Source organism: Anastrepha ludens, chromosome 3 (assembly GCF_028408465.1).
Source record: "Anastrepha ludens isolate Willacy chromosome 3, idAnaLude1.1, whole genome shotgun sequence".
Classification (NCBI taxonomy): Eukaryota; Metazoa; Arthropoda; class Insecta; order Diptera; family Tephritidae; genus Anastrepha; species Anastrepha ludens.
This window is the reverse complement of record NC_071499.1, coordinates 120302412-120326425: the sequence shown is the minus strand read 5'-3', so window position 1 is coordinate 120326425 and position 24014 is coordinate 120302412. Positions and strand designations below refer to the sequence as shown.

The window sequence follows — 24014 nt, the reverse complement described above, 5'->3', positions numbered from 1 at the left end:
TTGACACGTAGCGCCGTCTTGTTGAAAATAAACGTTGTCCAGATCAATACCCTCCAATTCCGGCCATAAAAAATCGTTAATCATCTCTCGATAGCGCAATCCTATTCAAAATTACACCTGTTATTGGAAAACCCTTTAGAATGAAGTGCAAAAAGATGTCAGTAAAAAAAATGAAATTAGCGCGATTATTTGCCGCTTAAACTTGCACTTATTTACCAAAATTTCATGAGCAATGTAACTGCATATCCAGAAATTTTCTAAAAATTAATATTAATAAAAAAAGTTTGATTTATAAGGTTCTGACAAAAAAAAAAAACAAATCCAAAAAAATATTTTACTATAAAAATATTGCAAACATAAAAAGCAAAATCACTATGCATCCAGTTATGCTTGTCCAAGGATGATAGATTTACCAGCTTTGACCATTAGCTAAGATGAAAAACAAAATTGCGAGAGCAACTTCGCCTGCACGTCACAGGGTCCTCGGCAGCCGATCAGATGGTCACGAGGAAACATAGGAGGAGACTGTGTTGATTTTTTTCGTATATCATCAACACAACCTCGGTTTTTTCTAAACGCATCCCCTGTTTCGCAGCCTATCAGCTGGTTCTGTCAAATTCGCTGAGAGCCAGTTAATGCCTACTAATAATGGCCATTACCTGTAAAAATCTTTTGAGCATGAAGCTTGTCGCTTGTCGTTTTCAAAATAAAACACGATTTGTCTCCCTTTGTTCTTTACAAATGCAGGATGAAATTTCAACAGCTCATACAGAGTTGCGATTTCACTTTTGGAGATGCCAGATAAAAGAGCTCATAATTTTTATACGTAAAAGAAAATTTGGAGATTTAATTGCATAAATTACTGGCTGGAGTAAAAAAAGAAGAAAGAAACAAACAATAGCAGTTAAAAAAATATACAATAGTGGTTAAAAAAATTTAGCACCTACCCACCATAAATGTTGCTTATTATATGTAAAATGTAACTTTCTAACGTCAATTTTATGAATCCCTTAAATAAGTTTTTACTTTTATTTATAATAATTTTCTTTATGTGAAAAATGCAAAGATAATGCCGTTCCCTGCCTTTAAGTTAAAAAAATTAAAATATTTTTTGTTTTGTATTTGCCTATCAAATTTGGTTCCCTCCTACATGACTTCCCGTCCATCCACTCCCCATTCGCTATTAATGTAAATAATTGAAATTAACTAACACACACACAGTTACACATCAAGTGACGTAAATAAAATAATTAATGAATTTATCAAGAATTTAAAGAAAAAAATATCAAAACTATTTTTGTAATGCAAACTTTCGTATATTTCTCTGTTTTATCGAATTTTTCTCCATAGCAGGAAGGACAAGAGGTTTGTTTCACTTATTTCATAAACTTTTGGTATTTATTTTGCATTTTATTGGTACATACTTCGCAACATTGCAAATGTATGGAAGTAATGGTTTTTAGCAAAAACAAAAAAAAGTCACTTGTAAAAAACAAGCAAAAATTATTTTTCTTTCATTAATTTGGTGAATTGGCGTTTAATGTTTTTAGTGGGTTTTTTACATTTATAATTTTAGTTTTATAATTTTGCATATTTTTTAATATATTTACATATATTTATATATTTTAAATTTAATTTATTCGAATTATTGTATTATTTTTTATTTATACTTTGGTTTATTTTGTTTATTTCATTCATATTTATTGGTTTTATAGAAAATTCTTAGTTTAATATATCTCTCAAATTAACTAAAAATATGAACTACACGTTCACTTTTAATTCGTCTTTTTTCTTATTTTTTCCAAATCTATTTTTATACAAACGTAAATAAATGATAAAAATAAATAAAATATATACTACAGAAAACGAAAAACGTATGTTTGCCAAACCAATCAAACTTTTTTTGTTAATATTTTTTTAACCATTAATTATTCGTTCATTTCGTTTGTTATGAGTAAATGTGATGGAGCAAATGCAATACAAAAATTAACCTCTCCGTTTAATTGAATTAATTAATATCGATTTTTTTCATTAATATCAAATATATAATTATGAATTTGCTAATTTGCTAATTTGTTTATATTTGTTAATATAATACATATATTTCGTGTTATTAGTTACTGTTGTTGTAACAGCGCCCAACAAAAATGAAGGATAATCCAATAGATTGATTTTTTTTGGATATTGGTTATCAGGTTAGGTTATGCAGTATCATAAGGTGTATAGAGGGTTTGGGCCACAAAATAGTCATGTTAAACTTATCTACCAGGGTGGGTTGAAAAGTAAACGGTATAGGCAAGGCGAACAAAATATTAGCAGATATGTACACTAAATTCATATAGTAATGATCAGCTGATTGCTATCAAATAGTAAGGCTTCCTAGACACTCTGTGCATTTTGAAGAAAGTTCAATAGGCAACACTCTTTTCTGTTGCACAACACCTGAATCCACCAAAGTATTTATAACGAAGTTAAAGCTGCGATTAGTGGTGCCGTACCTTAGCCATAAACGTAACCATAGCAATCAGCTCTTCTGCTCAAACATATGGGCATCACTGTGAACGATTATAGGTGCCGCACCATAACGCCGTATCCATAACCGTAGCTGTATGTAGCTGTTGAATATTGGTTTTTCCCCGTAATCGGAAGCAGCTGTGAAATACTTGAGATTTGTTTTCATTTTTGCTACAAGGTGATGTCCATAATAAACAAGACTGGCGTCATAGAAATGTTTTTAATGGTGCAATCTGTTAGTGCGTTGAAAGTTACATCCCTAGCTGACTTCCAGTGAAAGCTGTCACCAAGCTGGTCGGTTGAGTGGAAGCGAAGCTATTGCGTGTAAAGTGTGAGAAAGTTTGTGTCATCGGTACAAAACAGTTTTGAATAAAGAACTAATATCAAATTTTGTTTTAAAATCGATAAAACATTTACCGAAACATTTGAATTGATGAAAAAAGTTTATGGCGATGATTGTCTATCTCGTGCCAGAGTTCATGAGTGGCTTACACGTTTCAGAGATGGTTGTGAGGATATAAATGACAAAATCAGTAATCACCGAAAACTCCATCGAAATTGTTCGTAAACTTATCAAAAAATTAACCGAAATCATAGTTGAAATTCATGGAATCGTAGTTGAATATCTCCAAAACATCGATTTATCGTATTTTAACTGATCATTTGCGCTGCGCTTACGAAAGGTCTGTGCACGTTTCATTCCGCACAAGTTAATTGAGGACCAAAAATTGCTCAGAATTCAACATTCGAAAGATCTCATTAAAGAGGCGAGAAAAGACGAGAACTTCCTTTGCGACATTGTAACTGGTGATGAAAAGAGGTGTTTCCAACATGAACTTGAGGTGTTTCCAACATGAACTTGAAACTAAGCGTAAAAGTGCCGAATGGAAGGCGCCAGACTAGTCATCACCCAAAAAATCGTTTTTGGAGAAGTCAAAAATCAAGTCGATGCTCATTTGTTTTTACGATTCCCAGGGAATTGCCCACAAGGAGCTCGTGCCAATGGGCCAAACCGTCAATGCAATTTTCTATCTTGGCGTTTTGAAGCGTTTGTTGCATCGCATTCGTCGAATTCCCCCCGAATACCGCGAAGGAGGAAGTTGGCGCTTACTGCATGATAATACAGTCTAATCGATCCACTCTTGTGACTGATTTTTTGACTAGAAATCGCATTTTAACTCACCGTATTCACCTGATATGGCTCCCTGCGACTTCTACCTATTCGGAAAATTGCATTTGGACATGAAAGGAAAACGTTTTGCGTCATCCTGAAGGACATTCCGGTTTATGACCTGAAACACTCTTTCGAAAAGCTTTTAGATCGCGCTCAACAGTTTATCGAGACCAGAGAGGACTATTTTGAATAAATAAACTTCGAAGTTATCAGAACAAAGCTCCTGTCGTTTCTATTTTAGCTCAGTCTTTTTTATTTTGGACTTCACCTTCTATATAAATTTGAATATTAAAAATGAACGACGAAAAATTAGCTGAAACTAACTAGTCTGTGACTAACTAATGAAATACAGAGGACTCTCTTACACCTAAGAGCCTGAAAAATTTGTCCGCTTACGGGAGGTGTCCGCATATGAGAAAAATATATAAAAAGCTAGGGTTAACGTGTTATGGGGGGGGGGGGGTTGTTTGCTCAAGCGAAAAACATTTAAAAAAATGTCAAGTATTTGTGATATTCACTGAAGAAAGTGTCCGGTCATGAGAGGTGTGCGCTTAAGAGAGGTGCCCGTTAGGAGAGAGTACACGGTAGATTTTAATATTCCCATTACTTATGACAAACACAAGCCTCCTAAAAACTTATTAAAGTTTACAAATGTTTTTTTTCACTAAAATTACTCGATAGAATTTTATAGAAAACTTAATTTTTACTCGAAAAATGTTAAAAATCTATTGGATTTTCTCATGTGGCCAGGAATTATGTTGGTTGGCGTTATCAGCACTCAACACACACGCATAAGTATTTTCTAGCGATAAGTTGCTAAAATTTTCAATATAAATCCTCGATTTTGATGATCGCTGCAAATACCTTTGCGAATATGTTTGGTTGTCTGATTTTTGTTATGCAGCGTTCTGCGGTTGATTTGTTCTGTTCACCTCTTCCACAATTATTTCTCGTTTATCGTTATTTGTTCATTTTTGTTATGTTTTACAAATTTAATAAAATCTCAGTGTTTTGAAATTTACACATTTTAAGCTCCACTCACTTTTTTGTTTGGCTTTTCTACAAGGTTTTGTTCAAATCATCCAAGGCGCATTCATTAAAGGTGGTGGCACTAGACCAACAATAATGTTCTGTACGTTTGTTTGTCAAAGCAAAGTATTGTGAAACTAGAAAAATTTGTTTCATTCTGAGCTGACAGTCACATGGATATGGCGAAAGAAAAAAAAATCAGCTGACCACCTTTAATATATTCGTCTTGAAATCACCAAATCACCTCATCGAAGCATCTCCAAAACACAAATAAAAACAACCTCTTTGTCACAATTACCTCAGAACAACCAGAAACAATAAATAATGCTTTAGAAACTACATAAATTCAGTAAAATAAATGTACAATATTAAAATATTAGAGGTCGATTTTAGTTAATATAAGACAGATTTAAAAATGTTTTTATAGATTTTGTTTTTTAAAGCTGTGCGATTTATAGGATAATCGATTTGTCGACTCTGCAGAATTTTTCTAAACGCACATATTTGTGTTTCTAGCTAATTAGGTTAGGTTAGGTCACACATTCTGTTCCCAATAAGAGTTCGCTTGGTATCCACAAAGCCTCGTACAGTGCCTATCATAGTTACTAGGTTTACCGTCATGTCTATTGCATCTTCGCTTGAAAATCGAAGAATTAAATGTCGAAGTGTTGAGTTAAGCCGATCTCTGTAATCAAACAAAGCAACGACGTCAGCTGATTGTAGCTTTTTTTATTTAATTTTGCAGTGGATTTTTTCCTTTTACAATGAAAGTTAGGTTAGGTTACGGTGGTTGTCACTCTCTATTAAGGTGTGGAGCGGGCTCACTTAGGCCTGAAGGCCAATTGTGTTACCACTAATCTGCCCTAAAGTTCCGCTTCTAATTCCCAATGTAGTGAAATCACTTCGTCTCTCGGACAAACGACAAAAGACAAAAAAATACTGTGGATGGCTGCTGTTTGCAAGTCTGCTAGACGTCCCCAGTCGAAAGTAAGAGTTAAGACTGTCGACAGTAAGAGTTTAGACTGCGATGTCGCGTTTTGGCAAGAGTGCAGCGGTTTTCGTATAAGTCACATCAGTATAGCTTCGTTATACAGGGTGTGTTGTCGGTTGTTACAAATCACTATACATTTTTGAAATACTTTTTTAAAAGGGGATCAACTTTCCGGTTGGTTTTTGAGCTCTCGATTTAATTCGCACATTTTCGAACAGGCCGAGTAAATGAGCAACGAGTACTCACACACCTGTTTGAAGCTCATTACTCGAGAAGCTATTCTGGAGTTTTAGAATATAACTTCATTTAAATAATTCAATCGGCTACCCTGTAGTTGCGCAGCCAATCTACTCAATTTTGTCCCTTTTTGGAATATTTTTTAGCTATAGCGAGCAAAATATTTTTTACTGCAGTTTTCTAAGCGGGAAATGGCGCAAAATATTAATATAAAAAAGAGATGTAATTAACAAAAAAACCTAGCCGGTGAAGCACCCTTTATTTTTGTTAGGTTAATCGCACACACAGCTGCCTTTAAAATTTCTTAATTTTAAGTGTATAAGAATAAGTTTTTTTAATGAATACACAGGGCATATACATATGTTAACAACAACAAACAAATACATATATAAATACTAACTCATTTATGCATAAATATGTTTCGTTCAATAAGTATATAAAAAGAAAATTAATTTTTTTAAGGAAAAGTTTCCTGTCAGCTGGCATCACTCTGCCGCTCCCTTTTGAATGTCAAATGTGGCATAAAAATTATTATTTATAGGGGATATATACAATATAACCTTAACTTAGAGGCATAAAAATATTTTAAGCATTTTGTTTAAAATGTGACAGGAGTTTAATTGTTACGCCTTTCTAGTTTTTATTTCTCAAATAATTGTGTTCAATTTTTTTGGCATACTTATTGGACGAATTTTTGTTTGCTTTACTGTGCCTTCTGTTATTTATTGTGGTGCCAGTAAGTTTCAGGTTTTAAGTATTTCACTTATTTTATTCGAAAAAATACTTTTTTATTTCGCTATACAATTGCGCAACTTGCAAAATGTTTACTATTCAATTATTAGGTGTATTCACTACGTTTATCCAAATTTAATTTAATACAAAAACAAGAAAAAATATAATAATTATAATAAGTTTCTTGTCGTGAATACCCCTAAATAGCATTTTATTACAATATAATAACTCTGAGATTTTATTCGACTAAATTTTTTTTCGAAACGCTTGATATTTATTACTTACATATTTATATGCTATTTTCTATTTACCTATTTTTTTTTTACTTTTTTCCAACTACTACTAACACCTTGAATGAGAAACTCTCTAACGGAAATTTGTTGTAATGGGATTTACTTACGCTATTATTATATTTATTATTTGTTATTGATTTGAGAAAAGGAAAGTTGTATATATCCATTTTTTTCTTTTTTTCTTTCCCTTTTCCTATATATTTATATTTAACAATAAAAAAAAAACTAAAATTTCTCAATTGAATTAAAAACAACAAAATATAAAATGCAAAATACAAAATATGTGTAATGCTTCTGCTGCGCTGGCGCTGTCGCTGCTGTTGCTGCACATACACACTCCTCTCTCACACCCACACTTGCTTACACACGTTTTACAAACTTCCGTTCACCACCATAAATCACTACCGTCACCACCACAATTTCTTCACTCGCTTTGATGGCGCAACACAACAAACAACTATAGTCTGCCAACGAAGAGAGCGCATCAGATCCACAGCTGGAGCGTCAAGTGGAGACCATTCGCAATTTGGTAGATTCGTACATGAAGATCGTCACAAAGACCACACGTGATATGGTACCGAAATCTATAATGATGTTAATCATTAATAATACAAAAGATTTCATCAACGGCGAGCTGTTGGCGCATTTGTATGCCACTGGAGATCAGGTGAGTGTTTCGGGGATGGGATATTAATAAAAGAAAATTTCTTTCAAATCTTTAGTTTATTTTTTCTAATAATAATATTTTTTCGAATCATAATATTAATAAAAAATAAAATAATAATTTTCTTAACAACTTCGCAGGCACAAATGATGGAAGAGTCCGCGGAGTCGGCCACAAAACGCGAAGAGATGTTGCGCATGTACCATGCCTGCAAGGAAGCGCTACGAATTATTGGTAAGCGACAGTGTGGTAGAATTGACAATAAAATTTTTATGTTATGTAAGGGGAGAAGCGGCACATTTCTTTAACTGAGGTTCCTATTCAAAATTATTGTGTTGGGTAATTTCGCCAAAAGCGCTTTTTAAGGAAATCTGTAGAAATTTGTACGCACTGCAATAATTTTTTTTTTATAAATCGTTATAACTAATTGTTTTATATTTTTTATAATGTAATTAATATTACAAATTAAGAACTTGGGTATCCATTCACAATTCGTTATGTAGTCGACATTGTGTTAAATTTATTTATTTTTCTCTGGTTTTATTTATTTTTCTCTGGTTTTATTAGCTAACGTTTGACAACAAAGTTTTTAGGTTATGCTAGGGGAGGTTATATTGAGAGTTTCTTGTTCTTTTAAATACTCTATCTGATCGCGGAGAGCGGCACATTCCTTTAACTGACTAATTTCGCCAAAATCGTTTTTTAAGGAAATCTGTAGAAATTTGTTCGCATTGTAATTATTATTATTTAAATTATTAAAGGCATTTTTTTTATATTTTTTATGTCCTCGGGATTCCATTCGCAGTATGTTATTTCGATCCCATTGAGTGAATATATCGCTCTGTAGAGGGTTTTTATAACCGGACTATACAAATTTCCCCTTAGAAAGTAGAAAATCATGTCCTGGGAAATAAATGCATCGACCAGATCCATGACAAGACTAATTAAAGATAAAAGCCTTCCGTCGCTCAACTGGAAGAAAAGTAGACTTGATATATGTAAGCAGCTTCTTCGGTGGCACGGAGTCGACGGCCATGATAATATTATTTTCACAGATGAGAAAATGTTCACTGTTGAAGAAGTTTTTTTTTAATAAGCAAAACGACAAAAAATGTTGTTCCAAGGTTCAGCGTGGCCACCATCCAGTCTCCGTAATGGTTTGGTGGGAGTGTCTTGTAAAGGCGTTGCATCTCTTCATTTCTACGAAAAAGGGATTAAGGCCGGGGCAAAAGTGTACCCTTAGGGTATCATAGAAGGCATGGTGAAGCAGTTGAGCAGTACTCTCTTCAATGGAGAGCGTTAGATTCCGGTCCAGCCCATAAGGCAAAAACCACACAGCAGCGGCAAAAAAAAATATTCCCGGGTTCATAGCCGCAGAAGATTGGCAGATCTGCATCCATTGGACTACACTTTGTAGGAGAATTGGAGAACATGACCTGTCGACGACCTCACAGAAATTTGGAAAGTCTCAAACAATCTTTGGTTCGCGCAGCGACCTCAATATCCATGGAAACCGTGCATGCTGCAATCGCTGAGTGGCCTAATCGTTTAAAGGCTTTGTTAAAGCAAATTGTGACCATTTCGAATAAAAATTAAATTTTTTTTGTTTAAATCTACATGATTAAATAAAACTAACTTCCTTAAAAAAATTTATAATTATTTAATTAAATTAAAATTTATTATAATTTCATATCTATATCGGACTTAACTAGTAACAGAACTTATGGTAGGACTAAGTATAGTGAGATTTGTTACTTTGGGCTTTTACTGTATCTTGAAGAAGATTAACTAGTCTTTCGATAGCAATGATTTTTGGCTAAAAAAACATATAGACAGTCTAATTCACATTTCACTCGACTAGCGACCAGCACCGTTTCGACTCTCCAACTGTGATCCTTTGTCTTAACCGTTTCGCGCCCCTTAACATAACCTCCCTTCTGTATACAAATCATGTTCTACGCAAAGTTTCTGGCTGGCGTACTACAGCCATTGCTACATATAATATCATCCAAGTCAGCTATTCGTATATTAAACAACTCCCTTTAATCTTATCAAAGATTACCGCTGTTCTCTAAATATTGCATTATCTTAAATGTAGTGCCACTTTTGCGCCTGCTCTATGAATGAAGAACAAAGTTATTACGATTTCACTTATTTGCGTCATTTAGTTTTGGTATTTGGGTATATGGTGTTGGAAGTGAAAAAAAATTATTGAAATAATTAATAATTTTACAATTATACATTTCTATTTCTTATTAAAAAATCTTTTTAGGTGATGTATCGATGGCCACAGTGTCATCACCTTTACCACCACCTGTCAAAAATGATTGGTTGCCCAGCGGTCTGGATAATCCACGTCTCTCGCCACCCAGTCCCGGTGGTCCACGCAAGCCTGCACCTACATCACAGGTAAAATTCAAAGCAAATGCATACATTTATTACATTTAATTAGTTAAATAAATTCCACAAGCGTAACTACACTTAAAAACTTTGGCCTGCTAAATTCGAAAATAATACATGAACTATTTTCTGTTTCCTTACAGGGCTCTTTAGGCAGCGCCGGTGGTCGGGGTCCACCGCCACCACCTGCTTCAGGGCGCCCAGCGCCAGCGATTCCCAATCGCCCAGGCGGCGGTGCCCCACCATTGCCAGGCGGTCGTCCTGGCGGTGCTCTGCCACCACCACTACTACCTTCGTAAGTACAACAACTTTTATTTTGTTCAGTATTCGAAGTAGTTTTTTCCTTGCGTTTTCAGTTTTGCTTGATTTTGTCTCATTAGTATTTGTTATTTTTTTTAATATTTGTTAAAGAAAGATTGAGAGAAATTCTTAACATAATTTGAAATCAATTTTGAAATTGTGTTCAAAAACAAAATTTTTTTTGAATAATCATAATTTTCTTCAATACACATAGTATAAAAAAAACTATTTATTTATCGACGGTTGGGACCTCTTTTTCGCTTCTAAATACACGTTTATGCACTACTAATAGGTTAAAATGCAGGAATAATTAATTTAGAAATAAACTAATAAAATTAAAAGTTTTAAATTATGCATAGAAATATTAAAATGAGTTGCTAACTTCACTGAACGAATACAAATTTATATGAAAAACTGAAAATGTTTCAATTTATCGTCCCATTGCATCTGAATTGTAATGGAATTTGTTAATTTGGCAATTAACGGTAAAAAAAGAGTTTGGAAATAAATAAATTTAAACTGCGTTGGGGAAAACCGGAAATATTCGCCAATCATTTAACGAATATCGACAATAAAAATAGTTTTAATATCCTTTATAGCAAACTAATCAAACTAAGGATGTTTGCACGAGCGATTATTGCCAGTCGTTGATTTTCGGAATATAATTGCGCATTTTCGGGACTCGCTCCGTGATAGAATTTTTTAAATTTACATTAAGTTAAGTAAGAAATTAAAAAAAAGAAACAAATTCCAAATATAAATCCGTTAAACCTTCTTTTAACGAATATCCACAAAGAAAATCGTTTTCAAATGCTTTGTAGCTTCGTAGGTTATTGGGATATAATCCCGAATTTTCGGTATTCGCGCCGGGATACAATTTTTTAAATTTACATTAAAGCTAAATAATATTGGTTTTCAAATTATAATCCCGAATTTTCGAGATTCCCGCCGGGGTGCAATTTTTTAAATTTGCATTGAAGTTCGATAATAAATTAAAAAAAACTTGCAAAATTTCAGTGGATTAATCATGAAATTTTCCATAATTTAAAAAAAACGGTGTTTGTCGTCTCTAGTTTAGACCACTTTTTACATGGTGATTTCTTATTAAAAATAAATATTTGTTTTTAGTAGGTGTTAAAAGTGCAAGTATGTATTGTGAATTTCGACACGTTCGTAGCAATTTCCCATATAAGTCTGGCCACAATTCATGTATTTAAAAACATATTCCTCACTTTTGTTTATTTGTATGTTCATGTCCATTTAGTTAATTAACTATTGCTTACACATATTTTTAATATCTCTTTATGTTTCTAACACAAAAAAAAGAATGTTCTAACAATAAACAAAAATGTTTTTGTCTCTTCTCTTCTTTTCTCCCCATCGCTCACTCTTTACTAACAATTTTTTGTGTCTTAAAATTTGCTAATACCAAAAATAAAACAAAAATGCTGCTCTATCACTTTTTTCATTGGATATTACTTGCATATGAAACTTACAAAAAATTTACATTTTTTCTTCTCGATCTCATTTTTTCGCATACAATGCAAATCTGGTAATTTTGTGAAAATTTTCAAATGCAACGCTTCTCCATCGAAAAAATGCAACTTTGCGTATGAACAGACGTCGCTAAATTATTACATAATCGCACCTTAAATTATACACATATATTTACAAATACCTTAACATTACATACAAACTAAATTAATTAACTCAAACTTATTTAAGCAATTATCGGCATCTCAATGTAAGCATTCAATGAAAAATATGGCAATAAAATAAATTCAATAAAACAAAACCGCAACAACAAAACACCCAAATATAAATATGATCCCAAAAGCAAAGTTGATTTTTGCCATATGCAAACGAAGTAAGTGAAAGAAAAGTCCACTAAAATTTATAGTTGGTGTTGCCACTTTGCATTTTTGCAGCAGCAAATTGAACTTAAACAGAAATATACCTATATATATACAAATGCATATATGAAGTTATTAGTGTAAGATTAGCGTGTTACTGCAGGAAATTTATCATTTGCATTGAGTTGTTTTGTAAAATCGCATAATTAGAGCCGCGCTTATTGCAAACTGAAAAAAAATATATATATATATCAATGAAATATCACCCCCAAAGCTATAAAAATAAAAATAATAATGTTAAAAATAGTAGTTAAAAAGAAAATCAACTAAATATACTATATAAATAATCACTAAAGATGTTTGCCATTATTTCTAGGCATATTGTTGTTAATTATTGTAATAAAAATATGCAATAAAAGTTAAATATAAAAAAAAAAACAGTACACACAACATGATTTTTAAGCAATTTTTTTTTTGTAAAACAGTTGAAAAATATATATAAAATTCTGAAAGTTAGTCGAGGTGTTCCTATGGGCTAGGATAAGCTTTTATGGACTGGCACCACGTACTTCCTTAGCTTGTCAATAAAATTTATGCATTTTTTTTATTTAAAATCCGTTGAATATTAAAACAAATCTAACTTCTTTACACTTTTAAATTGTGCACAAAACATTAGGGCAAATTCAATAGCCAGCTAAAGTGGCATGTGTTTAATTTTTTGCTTTGCCAAATATTTGAATATTCAGCTCAATTACTGCATCCAATGTAGTTCTGACTTTCGTAGAAGCTACTTAGGTGCGTGTGTATTTTTCATGAGTCTGGCCACAATATTTATATTTTTGCGTTTGAGTTTGAAATTAATAAATTAAAATTTAAGTCACTTCGATCATGAATTCTTTTTTATATCGTTTGATCATATAATAGAAAATTCTGCATATTCACGTTGCCATTGCGTAGACGAAACCTTAATTCATTGTTTTTCTGCTTTGCTTTGGTTTCCTAAACTCTTGAGTAACTTTACTGCTTAATCAAGTTTTGTGCGGGCCTACAAGTATGAAGCGTGCGCTTCCTCTTTCTAGTAACGGGTGTAATTGTCGAAATAATTGTACTTACTTCACAGTCACAACCAGCAAGGCGTATGAAATATAGCATCAAATAGAAAAAAGTGGATTTAGGAAAAACAGAGTGTTTAAAATTAGTTGAGTTCAGCTGTGGGTAAATTCCGAAAATTGCCTGATTCTTCCTACACTCGTTAACATGTGGAATAGTGTGAATACCCCTTCAGTTGATGATTTCAATGATTTTGTGTAGACATTGCTTTATGTTTTTCGCTTTAACGTAAAATGCCAAAATATCCATTAACATTTTTCCAAATGGTGTTTAAGAAATTTGCTAAGTTAAAAAGGTCTTTGGCGCTTAACTGAGTGAAGTTCTTTCTTTAGCTTGCTGTTTTGCCAGTATACCTTAGAGTAAGGAATAAAAGTCCATTGTAAAGACTTTTTGTAATCAGATACTTCTTTTTGATACATAGAATATGCTTTTTCTTATTAAAAAATTTAGAAAATATATATCATTTGAAAAATATTTTTTTTATTAAAAAGCTTAAAATATATTTTTTTAAGCTTCAAAAATTTATTTGTTTTATTAAAAAACTTAGAAAAATTTTAAAATAGAAGTAATAAAAGTAACAAATTTTTGTTATTAAAAAATTTAAAAAAATATTTTTTTTTAAACGCAAACAATATTTTTTTTAGACGTAAAATATTTTGTTAAACGTAAAAAATATTTTTTTAGTAAAAAATTAAAGTTATTAAAAAAGTAAAAAATATTTTGTTTTTTAAAAAAGTAAAAAAATATTTTTGTTTTATATTAAAAAGTTAAAACAAAAATCTTTTATTTTTAAACGAAAAAAATTTATTTTTTATTTTTGTATGTTTTTTAGTAAAAAATATATAGTTTTTTTATTAAAGCACTTAAAAAATATTTTGTATAAAAAAAACCAATTTTGTTTTTTACTTTTCGCATTTTCAATATTTTTTTTAAATATCTTAAAAAGTAATTTTTTTTTATTAAAAAGCTTAAAAAATATGTTTATTTATTAAAAAGCTTAAACGATTTTTTTTTAGGTTTGAAAAATATTTTTTTTATTAAAAAACTTAAAAAATAATTTTTTTTTATTAAAAGTAAAGCTAGTAAAAAAGTAAAAAAAAAATTATTATAAAATGAATATGTTTTTTATTAAAAAAATAACTGTTTTATTAAAGAATTAAAAAATAAAATTTTTTTTAAATAACTGTTTTATTAAAAGAGTAAAAAAAATTTTGTTATTAAAAAATAAAAATAAAAATATTTGTTTTTAAACGCAAGCAATATTTTTTTTAGACGTAAAATATTTTTTTTTAAACAAAAAAATATTGTTTTTAGTAAAAAACTTAAAAAATATATATTTTTTAAGAACTTAAAACTAATTTGGCTTTTTCAATATTTTTTTTTATTAACAACACAATTTTTTTTCACATATGCATTATGTTTTGTATTAAAAAAACAATGTTTATTACAAAACTTTAAAAAAATTTTTTTTACTACCTATCATGCCTTCACATACACATTCATTAATTTTGTTGTTTTTAATACATGTATGTATGTATGTATGTTTCATCAACTTCATATTTAAATGTGTCTACAGTACGAACTCTGTAATCGCAACTCAAAAAGAGGTAATTTTATTTATGCACATAGAGAAAGCTGTTTTTTTTCGAAAATGTCTCTATTTTAAAATATCTCTTATTGCTGTCTGCACTGTTTCAAATAACGTAAGTTAAGTCACAACCGACTCATGAAACATACTCGTGCGATACAAATGGGTGCGATTACTGAGTTCGTACTCTAATTTCTGTGTTTTTGAAGCTTATTTTTTAATTTTAATTTAATTTAAATTTAAAAGTTAATTTAGTTTAAAAGTTAATTTAATTTAAAATTTTATTTAATTTAATTGAACAGTTTTTAGTTTTATCAAAGTCAATGTAAAAATATTTAAAAAAAAAAGAAAAAAAATTTATTCAAATATATTTGTTTTTGAAAAAACAAAATTATTTAAAAAATAATACCCAAGAATGAAAAATAAATAAAAAAAAATGTTTGAATTTCATTTTTTTCCAAAAAAAAAAATATTTTAACTTTGTTTTTCTGAGAAAAAAGGTTTAAGAAATAAAAATTAAAATGAGTGTGTTATTTATTTTCCTTTGTTTTTGTGTATTATTTGACCTTTTTTAGTTTTAATATTTTATATCATTGTAAAAGTAACTAACTTTTTTCGAACAAAAAATATTTATTCAACTAATTTTTTTTTATTTATTTTTCTTTTATTGTGTATTATTTTCTGGCTTAGAGACTTTGTTTATTGTATTATTCACATATTTCCTGTACTCAGGATTTCTGTTCTCCCTCTCATTTTATTTTACAATACGTTTTTATTTTCGATGGCTATTTTGATGTAAAAAGCGTTTGTGTGGGAAAACTTTCGTAAAAAGGGGTTTCAAACGTCTCGATAAATATGTACGAGTATTTTTCAAAATCAATTATCAACAAGACAAAAATTTACTATTAACTACGTTTGCTTTGTACGTTTAATGTTTGTGATACGAAAAATAGACACAAAACACACACACATACACATGTACACCCACAGAGTTCTTAAATTTATTAATAATATTAATAAAGAACACAATGTGCCATATATCAGTGAAGAATATAAAGTCGACTTAAAAAATAGTTGCATTTGTTTGGCCTACCCACATACATGCATATGTATACTATAAAGCGTAATGCATAACAAAATTTGCAAAAAAAAAGCGCTAACATTATTTTCGAAGTAGATTTTATTTCGTTTATTGTTAAGGCTCATTGTAAAAAACAATTAACAATGCAATCAATGAATACCAATTTTTTTGTCGTCTGGCAATTTTCGTCTTTAAAGTCGTGTCACCGGAGCGGTCGGCGGTGCCATCACCCAACAAAGTGGAGCGAACCGTTACATACCGGCGAGTATGCAGGGACAGGTGAATCAGGTCGTGGGCCAGGCAGCCATGAATGAACTATCGAATGTTTTTGCGACACGTTTCAAGTAAACAAAAAACAAAAAACAAAAATACAAAACTAATTTCACAGCAAATTTCGTTTGTGTGCAAAACTAAAATAAGAAATATTAAGAGCTTTGTTTACTAATTATTTGCGAAACTAAAGAATTTAGAAATATTGTGAAAATGTTAATAAGCAACTAAATTGCTTAATACACACTCACATAGACAAACATACATACACCTACACCAGTATTGAGTGCATTACGCATTTGTTGTATATGTGTTTGTTATTTTCGAATATCGAATTTCATTAGTTTTAGTTATTCATATTTATTACTTTGATAATTATTGTTTCTTTTTTTATACTAAATTTTTTTGCATATGATCTTTTTCATACTAAAATTTGAGTTTTTTAGCTTGCAAGTGTTTATATGCTTTTGTTGTCTTTGCTTCCTTTGATTCATTCAAATAATTTTTATAAAACATATTTGATTTTTTCATTTGATTAAAATTCATACATAATTCCATTGGTAAACTCAGTTTATTCATTGCTTACTATTTTTGTATTGAAATTTTTAAAATATTTGTAAATTTTTTTCTAACGAATATTAAAAAAATGTTGAAAAAGGCTCTGGAAGCGGACTCGAATTTTTTACTTTTTTTGTTTTTGTATTTAATTTAACTAGTCCAACTTCTTGAAAGCTATTTATTCTCCTTTTTGAACTCCAGCTTTTGGCTCTTTGTTTGCTAACAACAACAAATATGCAAAAATATCAACAAAAAGTGAAATGCTAGTGAGAGATGTCGAGAACAAGCCGAGTAACGGTGTTTAAAATTCCTTAAATTTTAATTTGTTTTAATGATTTTAAAAAATTTTTCTATTAATTTAAATTAAAACTGCTAGTTCCGAAAATTTCAAAGATTGTCTAAATTAAAAAAAAATATTTGGAATTTTAAACACAAATAAAAAATTTCTTAAATTTTAAAGTCTTTTTAATAATTTTTTTATGATTTTTTAAATATTAAAGTTTCGTTCTTAATTCAAATAGTAGTAGTAGTTTTACTACTAATTCCGAAAATTTCAAAGATTGTCTAAATTAAAAAAAAAACACTGGATTTGAAACTTTAATTAAACAGAAATAAAAAATTGTAAATTTCTTAAATTAAAAAAATTTTTTTTTTTTATTTTTCTTTTAATTCAAATTAAAACTACTAATTCCGAAAATTTCAAAGATTGTCTAAATTGTTCAAATTTCTTAAATTTCAAAAATTTAATTCTTTTTTAATTTTTCTTATAATTTAAATTAAAACTACTGATTCCGAAAATTTCGAAGGTTGTCTAAATAAAAAAAAAAATGGATTTGAAACTTTAATTAAACACAGAAATTTCATATTTCTCAAATTTTAAAATCCTTTTAATGGTTTTTTTAAATTTTTAATGAGTTTTGAAATATTTTTAACGATTTGTGAAATATTTTTAAAATTTAATTTTAATTTTTTTTCCAAAATTCTTAAATTTTAAAATCTTTTTAATAATTTTTTTTTATGATCTTTTAAATATTTTGTTTTTTAAATTTTTATTTTAGTTTAAATTAAAGCTACTAATTCCAAAAATAAAAAAAATTGGATTTGAATTTTTAATATATAAAATAAAAAATTTAAGAGTTTAAAAATTTTGTAATGATTTTTTCTTTTAAGTTTTTAAATGTATCTTTTAATTAAAAAAGTTTTTTTTTATAAATTTAAAATACATTTTATTTTGTTTAAATTTTGTTTCAACATTTTGAGCCTGTTTCAGGATAATTTAAATGGGGCATAATAAACATTTAAAATAATATCTTACAAATTTCGAATACCCGCGCAAAATCAGTTTACAATATTTTTTTTTTTTTTTGTGAAATTTTGGTTTTAGATAGTTCGAGTTTGTGTTTTTCAACACTTTTAAAAAAAGTTGAGGTTTCAGATGCAAAATTTCAAAAAGCATTGTCTGATAAAGCCGGAAAAATCCTGGGATTGGCTGAGTGGTGACCTCCATTGTATAGACCTACAAGTGCCACTATATGTATATCTGTTACTAGCACAGGAAGTGACTGTTAGAGTAATAAGTTCTTCTTCTTCTTAATTGGCGCGATAACCGTTTAAGCGATTTTTGCCGAGTTTAACAAAGCTCGCCAGTCGTTTATTTCTCGTGCTAATCGGCGCCAGTTGGGTACACCAAGTGAAGCCAAGCCCTTCTCCACCTGATCTTTCCAACGCACGCCTTCCTCTTCCTCTGCTAGCACCGGCTGGTATCGCATCGAATACTTTCAGAGCCGGAACGTTTTTTCAATTATGATAATTATCACAAGCTATCAACTTTGGACGTTTGAAACTTTAAAAGTAGAGGGAATTGAGAGAAACTGCTGTAAGCCGTTTGCGGCAAAAATTTCCCACATAAGCAGTTCTATAGTGCGAACAGTCGAGAAAGAAACCAAAATTCAATTAAAAAATAAATTTTGTTTTCTTATTTCAAAATTAATGTTGCAAATTTAGCATTTTTTTCATTTGAATTTTCAAGAGTGATTCTGTAATTAGATGATTCTGTCAATTACTTCAATTACTTGAAAATTATATTTTTTAGTAATTTTGTTGTGCCCTTCCACAAACATACATACCTACATATTTGCAATGAAGACACGTACATAATTAATTAAAAATATTATATATAGAAAACAATTATTTAGGGAATTAAAAACCATGCGTTAAGTAAACATATAAAACTGAAAATAATACAATTACAATTAATATAAAATTTAAGAACATAAGTAATTGAATTACAAATTCGTTGTTGCTAATTGTGTGTTGATGTAGTAAATAAAGAAAAAAAAGAAAAAAACACAAACATATTCAATTATTCACTGCTCTTTTAACGCATTCACAATTACGTAAACTATTTATCAAAAAACAAACAAAAATATATATATATATATTTAAAATACCAAAAAATAAAACTTATTAAGAAATGCAACCTTGCAGCATTTACGTGCAGTTTACTTGAATCTCAATGACGATTAGCATTTAGTTAATAGTTTGTACTATTTCTCGAAAGTATTTACATAAAATTATGAGCATTTCTTGGATTGTTGAACATTATGAATATCGGATACTAAAAACAACAACTATTCAACTTTTATTGTATGTATGTATATTAAATAGTTGCTTATAATAAAGTTATTTGAAAGAGTAAGTAAATTTAGTTGATTCTTTTAATAGAGCGTAGCAGGAGCAGTTAAGGAGGGTCACGCGTTTGATTTCTATACCCAGTTTTAAATAAATTAAATGGTAGGTAGGCAGGTATAGTGGTTGTCAGTTGACACACCTAGGCCTGCTGTAGGCCCATTGTGATACCAGCAGGGCTGTCCCCTCTCCTCATTCTTTATTGCTCTCATTGAACCAACCTATGGCTTTAATATTATATATCTAACAAGGCTTTTTATTTGTAAATTGCCTACTTCTGCCAAGTTATTCCGGAAAAATTTTTGCTAAAACAATGAACCTTCTTCTATCCAGAGCCATGCTCCCGCATAGAAAATGTTCTATAGTCTCTTCTTCTTCAATGTCGTTACAGCTTCTGGAATAGTAGTTATGGGGTGCTCCCAATCCACTGGCATGCCTGCCAATTAGATAATGCCCTGTTGGGACTCCAAGAAGATTTCTTATGTTCTTCCTGTTCAGTTTCAACAGTCGGTTTGTGCGGCCCATGTTCCATTCTGGCCACGTCATTCTATTTATGCACAGGTCGGAGACTGGGTCCGTAGCTTGTTGGCAGCTCTGATAGTGTGTTTGTCTATAAGCACCTTACAAGTTGCTAAAGGTATAGGTATGTTTGCTTTGTGTGGTTGGATCGGTAATGTGGTACCCAATCTCGCTAATTCATCTCTGTGACCTGGCACCCAGAGCAGGTTTATTACAAAGTACTGTGATAGTTCTGTCAAAACGTCGATACATTCTTTTACTGTCTTCGAGTTAATATTAGGAGATTGCAAAGCTTGCAGAGCCGATTGGCTATCTGAATATATATTTATATCTCTTGTGGTGAGAACACTTTTATTTAGGGCTAACATGCCTTCCCTGATAGCCAGAATTTCAGCTTGAAAAACACTACATACAGTGATCCGGTAGCCGGAATGAGGTGTTGGCATTCATTTTCTCAGAGTGAAGGCCTCCGCTTACTTGTTCATTTAGCTTGGAACCATCAGTATAAACACTGATTCCACTTCTATTGTCCATTACCCCCTTGTCCCAAACTGCTCTAGTTGGGAAAGTTGTGGTAAAGGATGTGCTTACATGCAGCTCTACTGAGTTACAAAACTCTGTCGTTTGATGTAAGAAGGGGTATTCGTCTAGTATTCTTGCGTGACCCCTCCTATTAGTGGTTAGGTTAGAAGATTCTCTTAACCTAAGTGCCGGTTTCGCCGCCAGCTGTTTACTGTAGGCCTCAATCGGTAATAAGTGCAACATGCCATTCATCGCTGCCGTAGGCGTAGTCGGATAATTTCGTTCTCCAGTCTAGAATCGCCTCGGGCTTATTGGCATAGACCATATCCTGGGATAGAGCCATTTTTCATGCAATATGTGATATGTGGTTTTAGTTGTAAAAGCGGTCTAGTTGTTAGCGTGTAAAAATAGGAAAGGTTCGATTGTTATGGACGACAACGAATTGAAATTGAAACTATTAATTCCGAAAATTTCAATGATTGTCTAAATAAAAAAAAAAAAATTGGGTTTGAAATTTTAATTAAACACAAATAATAAATTTCAAATTTCTTAAATTTTAAAATATTTTTAATGATTTATTTTTTAAATTTTTTCTTTTAATTTAAATTAAAACTACTGATTCGATAAACTTCATAGATTGTAAATTAAAAAAAAAATAAAAATTGGGTTTGAAATTTTAATTAAAAATAAAATAAATTTTAAATAAAAAATTCAAATTTCTTAAATTTTAAAAAATTAAAAAAAAATTTTTTTTTTTTCATATAATTTAAATTAAAACTAAATAATTAAATTAAAATTAATCTCAACGAGTTGAGATTGATTGTCGCGGTCTGCTTCACACTTTGTTCCTCAGCAGCAATATTTTCACTGAACGCGCTGTGCGAAAACACACACCGACCCAGTGTTTTCGAATTTCTGTATCAAACGACAGATTGTTGACTGAAAAAATGTCATAATGCGTTCCATGACAAAATTTGCCATGTTGTTATTGTTGTAATAGTGGTTGAGTATTCCTGCTGAAATGTTCGTAATTAGCGACCAGCGCCGTTTTACTACCACTGTTCTCGTGTGATGATGTCTTGTGTTTTGTCTTTTTTTTTAAGTCAGATCCAACGGCGGCCGCCGTAGCCGAATGGGTTTGTGCGTGAGTACCATTCGGAATTCAGAGAGAGAACGTAGGTTCAAATCTCGGTGAAACACCAAAATTAAGAAAAACATTTTTCTAATAGCGGTCGCCCCTCGGCAGGCACGCCACAAATAGGAGGACGAGCTCGGCCAAACACCCAAAAAGGGTGTACGCGCCAATTATTTATTTTTATTTAGATCCAACTTTTTATCTCCACGTCTGAGATTTCATTAATTTGCTGTAAGACCGGCTTGCCGAAAGAGCGAAGTCTTGTTCTAGCTAGACCTGGACATTCGCATAGATAGTGGAAGAGACCTTCTTTCACCCCTTCCGCTTCACAGATTCTGCAGATGGGATTGAAAGGGAGGTTAAGTGTGGATGCGTGATCCTCTACTTTCCAGTGACCTGTAAGGGTTGCAGTTATACGTGAAATGTTTGGCCGATAGCATCCTAACAGATAATTTGTCCTCTGGATGTTGTTTGCCATAGCCTGCAGTACCAAATATCTGAAAAAATTAACGTACCACAATTAATAACAAAGATTTGCGTCGCTTTTGAATCACCCTATATTTATATAGCTTGTTATAGCTAGCAATTAATTGTTGCCATTCTAATCAGGCACAGAAGAAACACATACCCTTAAGGGTCTTCAAGCCTCCAAGTATGGGAAGAATCAAATGAATGAAATGGAAGTTGGCCACAGTTAAGATCAGCTGGTTTAACGAGACTCATGAGCTTTAGGACCAAACACGACTACAACTACCGGATGGGACAATGCACAGACGGACATTAAACGATATTCATCGGGTGTCTCTTGAAAATAAATATTTTTTTCTTAAGGAAAGAGTTTTGAAATGTAGTTGTTGTAATTATGTACACATTATTCAGTAGATATATATATATATACAAATACATACATATGTTTTATTGCTACTATTATTTAGTATCTTATATTACACTCGTACATGAAGGCAAACATTGAAAAATTTAGCAAACGAGTGCTAAGCAATTGTTTTTGTTAAAAAGACAAATACAATTTAGAGAAGTTGGTAGACAACGAGAAAACACTCGAGACTGCATATGTGAGAGCAGAGAGCAATAACAGTTTTAAAACAATATGAAATCAGTTTGGAAATAAACGAAAATTAATACAACAAACTCCGTTGTACTGCATGCTGAAATTCATGAATAAAGAAAATTAAAAGTTAACTAACTATCCATACTTACACTAAAAATGTATATTTGGGACTTTCAACTTATTTTATCAAATATGGGTTTTATTACTCAATTTACGTATTTTTTAAGTGTAGACACAAATACCAAAAAGCAGCGCAATTATAAGTAACTTCGATACACCATCCTATTTATTGTATACATATACAAAATTTCTAAATTTACTCACCATCATACATACACCCTATATATTATACCATATAAATATCACAAAAGTGCGGTCGGGGGGAGCAAAATTTGTAAGCTTTCAAGTTGTAGAAGAAAATACCAACAATTTGCCTTAGCTGCTTTGTTGTTCTTACATTCAAGTGTATGCGCCAGGGCGCCAGTTGGTGCGAATAGATTATGAACAAGGAAACGAACGGCAACATATTTGTAGTGGGACTTACACGAAACATATATGTATGTACATACATGCATATGCAGTAAACATAATAACGATACAACAAAAGTATAGTAAAAAAGAACATGATAAAAAAGTAGTTAAATACATTTCACGAAGCTGCTGAAAAAATAACAAAAAAGATAAACAAACGAATGCGTAGAAAAACGAATAGTCATGTTAAAAAAGTGCAGTGAAGAAGAAAGTAAGGTTATTAGTTTTTAATTACTGATACATACATACCTACTCTAGAAGGTTAGCCACTTCTTGAAAATATGTACATACATATATGAAGATTTAACAAAGGAAAATGCATATATACCTACATATATAAGTTCAAATTAAATTATAAAATATTGAAACTAAAAAAAAATCGAAAAAATTTCAAAAAATTTAAATATTTATTATATTTGGTGTGAAAGTACAAAGAAACCAAAGTACTTGTACTCTCTTTATTAGAGTTATTAAATCATCAATGGCGGCACTATCGAAAGTGCTGATGTTTTATTGTTTTGCTAAACTGCCAATGAGTATTGGTGGGCTTTATATTTTTTAATTTTATTTTTGTTTTGTTTTTATTTTTTATTTATTTTTTGTTTTTTATTTTTTTTCTATTTCTTATTTTTTAATTTTTATTATTTAAATATATTTTTTTATTTTTTCATTTTTTTATGTTCTTATTTGTTTACCTTTTTTTTATAATTTTTTTATTTAGTTTTTATTTTTTTTTTACTTTTTATTTCTTTTTTT

General features: G+C 30.6%; 1 protein-coding gene across 3 annotated transcripts in view; it reads left to right on the top strand.

Moving 5' to 3' along the window:
• Window positions 1-24014, top strand: part of LOC128858919 (dynamin) — a 66540-nt gene that overhangs the window by 36264 nt on the left and 6262 nt on the right. Inside the window, exons 11-16 of one of the 3 annotated variants that reach the window (XM_054095500.1) lie at window positions 1351-1365; window positions 7434-7637; window positions 7775-7868; window positions 9907-10043; window positions 10178-10329; window positions 16164-16310. In XM_054095500.1, coding sequence (XP_053951475.1) covers window positions 1351-1365; window positions 7434-7637; window positions 7775-7868; window positions 9907-10043; window positions 10178-10329; window positions 16164-16310 — 749 coding nt within the window. Of the gene's footprint in view, window positions 1-1350; window positions 1366-7433; window positions 7638-7774; window positions 7869-9906; window positions 10044-10177; window positions 10330-16163; window positions 16722-24014 lie in introns of those variants that run through there. The other 2 variants (XM_054095501.1, XM_054095502.1) reach the window with 2 other exon arrangements.